The 10220-nt window shown below is 40.9% G+C and overlaps 2 protein-coding genes across 2 annotated transcripts; one reads left to right on the forward strand and one right to left on the reverse strand.

The window, feature by feature from the left end:
* The first annotated feature begins 443 nt into the window (after nucleotides 1–443).
* LOC129595112 (uncharacterized) lies at nucleotides 444–1536 on the forward strand. The gene has a single exon (XM_055492025.1). It carries the CDS (start codon nucleotides 457–459, stop codon nucleotides 1534–1536), a length of 1080 nt encoding a protein of 359 aa, XP_055348000.1. The 5' UTR covers nucleotides 444–456.
* Nucleotides 1537–1590: 54 nt separating this feature from the next.
* Nucleotides 1591–2607, reverse strand: LOC129595113 (inner centromere protein-like). The gene is made up of 2 exons (XM_055492027.1): nucleotides 2437–2607; nucleotides 1591–2364 (listed from the first exon to the last, which is right to left on the reverse strand). The coding sequence occupies exons 1-2, from the start codon at nucleotides 2605–2607 to the stop codon at nucleotides 1591–1593; spliced, it is 945 nt and encodes a 314-aa protein (XP_055348002.1).
* Between the last annotated feature and the right edge of the window lie 7613 nt (nucleotides 2608–10220).

Below are 10220 nucleotides of genomic sequence, written 5' to 3' on the forward strand. Positions count from 1 at the left end.
ATAGTATATATATAGTATATATATAGCATATCTATATAGTATTCGACATTATTCGTAAATCGTAATATATATATACTTTATGTGCTACCAGTACTTTGTCAGTACATAGATATCGTATAATAAAATGTATAATAATACTGTAAGTAACTTTTGTTGTTTGCGCTGCTTGGGAGCGCTACCGACTGCTGCATAAATGTACAATAGAAGTTTTTCGCTGAGACACCTTACCCATACCTTAACCATCTCTTATCAAATAAAATAACGCTATGGTAAAATTATGTTTACCGCCGTTTCGCATCGCCTCGCTTAACTTTACTCTATAGTCACCATACACGATTGTCACATTTGGCGTATTTTCGGTATGTTATTGCTGGATCTTGTTATTACTGGATCATATTTTTTTGGATCACTGAATCGCATATATTTTTCATATGCATCGTTGAATATGCCCTGAAAATGAAATTTATTTATCTGTTTCTTCTATACAAACGCAAAATGATTTCCAGACGCAGGTTTCTTTTACTTCTCTGTATACTGAAAAAGCGAAAACTGCGAGATGACTGGATTCCCTTCGCTTTTGATCCCAGCGTCTTCACCGAACGAGAAAGCTGGCGATTTTTTCGCTTCACCATGTCCCAGATTGAAGAACTCCGTAAGCGTCTGCTTATCCCTGACATTGTGGTAACAGCTGAACGAGACCGAGCCTCAGGTGTGGAAGCACTGTGCATTTTGTTGCGCCGATTTGTTTATCCTTCACGTTGGATAGATCTCCGAATGTTTTTCGGCCGGTCAGAAGGCAGTCTATGCCGTATTTTTATGTGGGTTTTAAACCACATCGACAGAACGTTTAGATGGCTTGTGGAAGAGTGGAATCAGACCTGGCTTACCGAAGAGGATTTTGTTATATTTGCTGGCGCCGTGGCCGCAAAAGGTGGTGTTTTACGCGGTTGTTTTGGGTTCATCGATGGGACTGCACGACCAATCAGCCGTCCCAAATTTTTTCAGCGCCAGTGTTTTAGTGGCCACAAGCGTCATCATTGTTCGAAGTGGCAAGCTGTGTTGCTGCCTAACGGGATGATCGGGAGTTTGTATGGCGGACACCGAGGCTCCATGCACGACAGCACCCTTCTTACTTCGAGCAAAGTCCTGGACGCGCTGCAGCAAAAATTTACTACGTTTGCTGGCCCAGACAGATTCTGTCTTTATGGTAATTCGGGATACGGAAGAGGAGAACTTGTAAAGAAACCATTTTCTAAAGTAGAAGTACTCAATGACCGTCGAAAAAAAGCATTAAATAAAGCTATGTCTCGGGTTAGAGAGCCTGTCGAGTGGGGCTTTAAAGAAGTTGTTTCAAAATTTGCATTTCTTGATTTTAAAAAGCAAATGCGGATGTACGTTAATCCCATCAACAAGTTATATCGTGTGGCTGTCATACTTATCAACTGTCATAACTGTTTAAACCATAATCAAGCTAGCCAGTACTTTGATTTGGAGCCACCTAGTCTGGAAGAGTATTTGGTTACGTTTGATGAATAAAGTTGTGTGCTCTTATGTCAATTTTATTACACTTTGGAATTAAATCAAAGCAAATTAATTGCCACTCATTTTCTCCTTCAGTGCAATTTCACGCTCTCTACAGGCGATCTCGCGTTCTTGTAAATCTAGTTCACGCATGCGAACGGTGTACTTTCGCTCGTCTTCTGCACTTCTTAGCTCTTTCTCTTGTTCCATCTGTTTCTCTCGCAGCTGTCTTTCCTGCTCTATCTTTTTTTCCTCGAATTCTCGCGCCTGTTTCAGCTCCTTTTCCTTGATGCTGCATTTCATTTTGTCACCCTCAGCAATAGCTTTGACAGCCTCCATTTCGGCAGACGCTTTGGTCGATTTCACTGCTGCTGGTCGGCTACGCTTCTGTCGTAGTCTGCGGGCAGCCTTTTCACGTTCATATGCCACAGGATCATAATCCGGCTTCTGCATAGCCGCTTCCTCTTCGGCAGCTGAATCCACCCATTCGTCATCGTCAGATCCGTCAGTAGCTCCTGACGCGCTGGAGGATGGAAGACGATAGTCCGCGAGATCATCCACACGCTTCTTTTTAGTGAAGGTCGACTCCCCGGCGTTCTGAATAAGGGCTGTTTCTGCATTCCGCTTCTGAGCCTCCGCTGCCTTTTGCTGCTTTTTCTGGTCGTTCAAAGCATGGGCATCCCGTTTACTCTCCGACAACGAGAGCAAAGCTGCTTCAATACGTCCGTAGATTTCCTCCGTGCCAGTTCGAACAAGATTTCGAAGATCTTGTTTCACGAATGCCTCGATCAGTTTTTCCACTCGAACCTGGCAGGCACGATCAGTCAACGGTATCTTAAATTTCTGCATGGAAACAAAAATAAAATTAGCGTTCGTACAGGATCCCAGCGGGTATGAAAGCAAGTCAAAATTCACCTTAGTAGCGGTGAGATTTTCGGCGATCTTTTCCCAACATTCTCTAGGGTTCCGAGCTGCGTATGGATTCTGTGCGCTCGACTCCTCCGCAACCAACAAATCTAGCTCCGCGGTAAAGCGATTCCTTCGGTTCTTTGTTCGAGACTGGGGATTATCATTGACGTCCGCCATTTCGGAAATTTTAAAGAATTATTAAATTCTTTGAAAAATTAAAAATTTTAAATGCGCTTCGCTCTTGAGAAAAACACTTGTTGCTGGCGTAGTGGTCGACCGCCATCAAGGTGGCAGCGCATGAAGAACTGCATTTGCTGCGCGCAGCTGAGTTTTCACCGCCTTTCATTTTATTTTTTCCTCTTGCGCTTCGACAACTGGTACCATTTGTAGCATCAAGATTTACATTTAAAAATGTTTTCTGTGTTCGAAAAAAGTGTATTCAGTGAAATCAGGATGTACAGGATCTAAGGGGAGCCGCTGGAAGTTGGCTACCATACAACGAGTTTGTATGGTATCCGCACTTACCATACGCTCGCACATAACCTTAGCGTATGGTTAAGTGTATGGCTATGGTTAAGTGGAGCGCTTGCGAAAAACTCCTTGGCAATTTCCTGGTGTACACCATTTTTACATCAAAATAACTTGTTTGTTTTTTTTATTATTCATTATTAAAATTGATATCGGGTGTAGATCAAACAAACAGTATGAGACGCAGTCACACAGTGGACCTGTACGTACCATTTCACCATTAAATGAATTAGATTTCATGAAGTACGCGTATACTGTGGCCTTAACTGAGAAAATTACGTAATTGCAGCTTCCGCCTGCAGAAACGAAATTTAAATTTTGTACTGATCAGAGTCATATTTATATGCAATCTAAAGGATGTCTTTATACGTTACATTCAATTTTATCATGTGTTGAAAGTAAAAATTACTGTAATGATCAATGGGAGGAAAAGATTTAACTGTACATATAACTGATATTTATATAAGTAACACCGGTAGATTATCCCCCAAGTTGTGACGTACTTCCGCCACTTAAATAAGGCCCTTTGGGACTGGCGAGTGCTCGTACTGTATAAGTTAAACGCTAAGTACTTGGCCTTTACGTCCTGCATGTCAGAATAACATTAAATAATCGTTTTTAGTACGTTTTCATTATAAATGCCTGATTTTCTTCGGCTTTGGTTTTAATAATGAATTTGTTACAATCAAGTTGATTGAATCAACAATGAAATTAACAATTAAGTATTTCTGAACAAAACGCACTTAACGCGAGGTTCCCAGTGGAAATTCATTTTGGGGTTTATAGCTCATTGTGAGGAATAAAGTCTCCTCTATCAGAATATGGCGCTACCATGTATATAAAAAAATTGTTTACGTTAAAAAAACGATTTTCCGTTATGAGTGCCGAAGGGGGAAGCGCTGTTCAACGGAGAAAAAGCGGCTAGCGCTGCTTTTAGGCTATCCGGGTTATGAATTCAGTCTTTTATGGTCAAGAGCGATGGATGGGATTCTGATGCAAAGCTATTGTTAGCGCAGGTGAAGTAATCAGCCGTTTCAAAAGAATGCTGAGCCGAAGCAATTAGTGAGAGGATGGTGTGATAACTTAGTTGACTGACGGCTATTGTCTTTGCATGCGGCGTGCGCGTCTGAAGTCTCCAGCCCTTCTGTCCTTTCGTTTGCTTCAATCAGCGTTCCAGCTGTAGATTTTCTGTACTGAACATAGCGCAACAAAACACGGTAGACTTTAAACGCGTTTCGTGAGAAATCAAACTTAATTTCACAACAAATTAACGCGTTATCAAAAAATTACTCAAAAAGTGTCATTAAATCGAACACTACCAGCTGAGCTTGTTACACATACCGTTTTTTGATATCATGTAAGCTTTAAGAGTTATAGCAGAAAATGTTCAGGGGCGGCACCGCCCCACCACCCCTGGATCGGTTTTTTGCACTTTAAATTTTTAATAGCAATGATATTGAAATTTCCAATGTGTGATAAGCTTTCACGCTGTTTCCGCACCGAATAGCGTTTGCAAAACTTTTTTGGATGAACAGTACTCAGTAAATTTCACTCTGAAATTTTTGACTTTAAAACTTCATAATTAGCTTACTGTGAGCAAAATAAACTTTTTGCTAACGCTATTATGTAGTAAAATCATTTTCTTGATATATCGTCAAGTGCGTTTGATATAAAGTCTTGCTATGACCGTGTTATATGAATTACCGCAAAGGGACCGAACCACTGGGAACCTCGCGTTAAACAGATACTCGTAGTCGTATACAAGTAGCAGTAGTAAGTACTCGTACAATGTTACTGTACTGTGTACGTCCGCAGAGTAACTATTTTTGCTTAAGAATTCAGTAATATTGTGGATAGTGTATACTAATAATACTATATACAAATATTATTTTGTTGTTTTCATGTATAACCGGGCCACTCTCCGGTACGATACAGTAAATTTGTGCAAGCCCCTAGTACAAAATGTAATGCATGGAATTAATCGGGTAGAAAATGTAGTACTAAGTAGTATTTAACAACTGCACTGCACTATTTAACTACTGCACTGCACTGCACGGTAATAATCGTAAGAATTTATTATGAAAATAATCAGATTCTGAGTTTGCATTAGTACAATACAATTCATACCCTACGTAGTTATTTGCAGTTGCATAGGTGGGTTTGCAGCTTTGAAGGTTCGAATCGTCGTGAGACTGCTGTCGAGGTTGCCAGGCTGCGAACGTGCCGGTTGCGGATGTCGGGACTGCGGTTCGGCATACGTGCAGGTGAAAAGTGAGCTGGTACAATACAATATTGCAAGTACAATATTGCAACTCGTACAATCGTTCTGCTGTTTCAACGTTTGATCACTGATGTGCTTAATATTGCTAATTACGCTAGAAATCAAAGGAATCTGTCGGAGTATGAAAGGATAACAATTTTCGTATGGTCAAAGACTCATAGCCACCATATAATTGCGTCTTTCCAAGAACTACATACGGTTAAACTTAGCTCACAGCCTCACGATTTCGTTGGATTCCCAACCGCCGGAACTGGAATCTTCGGATGTGTCGGGTACGTTCATTATAATGCGCGTTTTCGTCTTGGCATGACGATAAGTACTAAAATCGTGCTTCTTCTACTACAAAGTTCTTAACAGTAACATGTATAACGCTAGTTATGTGAATTAACTCAATTAAGTAAGCAAGTATAGTGTCCTGCATGGTTGAATGGTTGTTAAATGGTGACCAATCCATTCACAACTTTTCACAATCTTTCATTCGGTTCACAACCTTTCGCACTACCTTTCATTCCGTGCACAACCTTTTCCGGCAGTGCCTTTACATTCGTCGAGTTTACCGGCAGTTGGGAAACATATTTATTTATACTTATTATAAGCTTAATTTTCGACTGAGCTGTTTGTCTCCAGTTATTTTGAACCGAGTTCTGTGAATACTTCGTAAAATAAAAAAATCTGTAAATTATGTAATATTTCTGTAAATAGCTTGCATTTTCAGTAAATAGGGCATGATTAAATGCCATATCTATTGTCTCCGCAATCAATTTGAAGACATACAGTGTAGGATCCAGGAATTTAAGTATACATACGATATTATTATTTAATCTGTTTTAACTTAATTGGCAAAATTATGATGCGGGAATAATCGCAAAGTTTTCTCTTCTCCCACATCCGCTTACGGGGAACGTGAAAGGCGAAAAAAACGACTGGGTGTCAACGGAGTGATTAGGTATACAAGGTAGTGCGCTCAATAATTGCTCTGTAGCGCATGAAGTGAAAAGATTTTGAAAAGGAATGGTCACCATTTAAATTAAACAAAGATCACAGTTTCAGCGTGTGCACCTGTGATCGGTATCGCCGGAAGTACTTCATCGTGCCGCGTTCGGCCTCACGTTCGTGTCATTAACTTTTCGATTTTTGTTGGTTCATCTGATACTTAAATGTGGCGGCTGTTGGGTATTCGTCAAATGGCTTCTGGTTATCCAAGGAGCTAACGGTAAGCTTTGTAAAGGAACTGCCGGATGTCATGCAGTATATATGCAGTGTCCACGTTGTAGTTCCTCTTTCGCCCATCGCTCTTTAACAGCTGGCAAATACAGCAACATCAATTAACAACCAGCACCTGGACTGTCGCTGTACCATTTTATCCAGAGTAACGTATGTAAATTATACCGTAGAGGAAATTTTATTAAGTGTCTGTTTCTTGCGGTCGACTGAAAGACCGGCGTATCGCGTTAAATGCAGAGTAGCACCGAAACGCGTTAAAGGACAATTCTCTATTCCATCATTTACTGTCTCCATCCCATCGTTTAAAGGAAAATTTTCCAACCCGGCATTTACAAAATAAAGTATGTGAAATTCGAAATAGGCCAAAAAACAAATTAACTAGCGTGATTACTACGGTGGCTACTGGACTACGACCTGAAATTGTGGTCATAAAAAAATGTTGTGTTCGAAGTGTGCCATATCTAGCACAATTTGTGCAAGCTCACCTTGAGGATGACGGGACAAGGCTTGTCTTAGCGCAATTGCGCAGACTCGCCGGATGACGGGAGACGAACTGACGGAGCCCGCCGGAGGGATAACATGAGGTTCGCTGTAGCGCAACTGCGCAAGCTCACCTCACGTGGCTGATGCGGGAACGGCTCGCTTGAGTGCAATTTGCACCAGCTCACCACACAGGCAGTGGTATAGGCCCCGGGCGATGGAAGGACGTCCGATGATCTGTAAATACAAAAATGCATATTAGTAATCTTCTGGTCTTCTTAATTTGTTATAATTTAAGTTCAGTGTCACGCTCCTTTATAGCATGCAAAATTGTTTGGTCTAGCTTGTTAAACTCGTCTTCTTGGTTTGGTGCTATTCGGTTCATCGTGGCTCTCGTATTGGTTGGAACAATTAATGTTGGTACGAGTACACTGTATATGTGAACTTCAGTAGCTTGTCTTTTAGCGAGGTAAAGGCTACCGGTACGGTAGCGCCATTATTCTGTTTCCCTAACTTCTCTACTTCCTGCAATTCAGTTGCTCAATCAGTGTCTCCTGTTGACTAAAACAGGTCTCGGTTACCAGGACGAGTTTTCTATAACAACTGAACCCTGTTAAAACACAGTTATCTGTCCCGTTCGCGAAATTCTTGTGGTTTAGCTGGTAAAAACGATAAGTCACAAACGGTGCGGGGCGATACCGAAGACTGGTTCCTGTCCTTCACGCCAGTTGTCGTGTTGTGAGTTTATATTCATCTTGCAGCTCATGAGCTTCTCTACAGCAGCAGATCATGGTGATTGTGTAATTGTGCATGAGATCGTTATTCGCGAAGTTGCGGTGGTTTGTGTGCACTGTAGATAAGAGTGCGCTGTTGAAGGTACAGTACTTACTAATTGATGAGCTGGATGTAATTTTCATATTGAGCCTATAGCACAGGTGAAAGTTAGGTTAGTTCTTCAGCTGCAGTACTTTTATGGTTTGAAAAAATGACGCATCATCTGTCATCCTTGACCTGCGCTGTTCGCCGTGCTAAAAGTACGAGTATGATACAAGGTATTGCCAGCCGTTGTGCGAATCCCTGATTGGATTTCCGTATTTGGTGCCCTTTATATGACCACATCGGTGGGCTCAAAAGGTGCACCGGGAACGGAACTCTTTTCGCCAAACTTTCATAGACGAAGAATTTACAGGTTTTTGTTAGTGATACCTATTTAAAAATCGGATTGCAGCCTGCATTACACTAAGGATCAAAATTGCGAAGACTATAATGTTATGCTAATTCTGCTACATTCTATAATTACCTAGTAAGCGACGAAATCGTTTTACATTTTCCACACAAGGCATAATGTTAAATGTTGGCGCACCACACGAAAAATGTAAAAAGAACTAATTAGAAAGCAATATTGATGAAAGCTGTCACTGCAGCAACTAAGCATATTTTCGTAACTTTTATCTACACGTGTAATGTAACTGCATACTGCATCGGCGTAACTCCATTGGCGTTCTATTAATTTGTCCACCATTCATTTTGTCCACCGTTTATTTTGTCCACGAATCATTGTAGCAGCGGTGTATTCTTTATTAACACGACTACTCGCTACGGAGCCAACCAGACAACTAAATGCTAAAAAATTAACAACAACACTGGACATTGCTATACCTTGCTAGGGCGCATTATCCGTAGGACATCATCCAGATTCACGAGATACCGTACAACATATTATGTACGAATACGTGCATACACTACACTATGTCTGCTAATACGTCGATTAAGGCGTTGCTTGCCCGCCGCCCATTTGAAATTCCCTGAGATTTCTCCAAGTGCAATATTTCTCACGTTTACGATGGAAAGTTAAAAGCGTACGGTAGAACAGAAAAATCCCAGTATTTCTTCTAGCCCTGTCAGTGCGTCGTCTCTTCTGTTGCAAATAAAACTCGTTTTTGGGCAGAACACTGAAATTTCTTTTTCTGTTCTTAACCCGGAAACCCAGCTAACCAAAGGTTTCTGCTGTGCTAGCGCTGCATTCCATCTCCAGTTTTGCTGCTCTTTGCAATTCAGTAAGTCCGCGGCTGAATCACTGTTTGCTACCGATTAGTCTGGTTGCAACTGATTAGGAATGATTCTGAGAATATTCATACAAAATCCGAGTTGCCATCTGTTACAGTAAAGACACAAAGACTCTTTTGTTCAATATTCCACAAATAGAGAGTAAGGGCTAAGGAGAGACTTGTTGATCGCATTGATTCGAATCAACTCGCAGATGCCTCAACGGTTTACTGCGACAGGTATTACAGTAGATGTCTCAAAATCCTCTTCATTTGTTTGTTTGTTTCTTTCAGCTTAATGTCTACAACAATCAGGACAACCCTGCTCGAGATTGTAGACTACCACAAAAGAATGTGCTTCCATATTAATGAAAGCACTGCACTGCACAAACAAAGAACAATACAAAAGGAAGCTACAATAAAGGAAAATGCTTAGCATTAAGGAAGCTTTTGGTCCAATTTAATTTAATTTCATGGAAACTAGTAAAGAGTACGATCCCCAGAATTCTATATACCGGTACCTGTTTTACCTCGTATTTACTATCTCCGTGAATGATTTGCCCAAGCTTTTAACCAGCAAATATACGGCTAAAAAATTCGCAGAGCACATCACTTTGCTCTACAATTTCTACACGACTAGAACTTATTTGGATGCCGCAAATACTGTACATTGACCAGTGTTTTGCCAGAAGTATCTAAGTGCGGAGACAGACAAACAGGGAATGCTGTTGACACTCTTCGCCAATCTTTGGTGACTGCCTGTCCGGCCCTGTCGGGGCCTGGTATGAAAACCTAACGTTCGAGTTCCTAAATAGGCTGTTTACCGTATTCACAACTGATAAAACCGTGTTTAGTTTTGATTGCATATAAAATATTATGTAATCTAAAACTTGCAACAGCGCTGGCGAATGATCAATCGCGCCACACCTTGCTTTGACGATGTAATAAACACCGTGTCCCGACAGTAAACATGCGTAATAATTTATGGATACGCAGAGCCCGCAGAGGGACGTTATCGTTTTGGCTCTTGACGTGCTTACAGATTACAGTGCACTAAATTGTGTCAATAATTTAATATTTACATCTGCCATTGAGTAATTTCAGAGTTGGACACTTTTCCGTGCAAAAACTGATTTTATTTGGCGCGGACGACGATGCTGATTGGTTTTTGGGATTTTAACCATCCTTGCAAGCAGCAATGAAAATTTTTGGTATACAATATACGAGAAGAA

This window comes from Paramacrobiotus metropolitanus, unplaced genomic scaffold (assembly GCF_019649055.1).
Source record: "Paramacrobiotus metropolitanus isolate TYO unplaced genomic scaffold, Prichtersi_v1.0 Parri_scaffold0000074, whole genome shotgun sequence".
NCBI classification, from domain to species: Eukaryota; Metazoa; Tardigrada; class Eutardigrada; order Parachela; family Macrobiotidae; genus Paramacrobiotus; species Paramacrobiotus metropolitanus.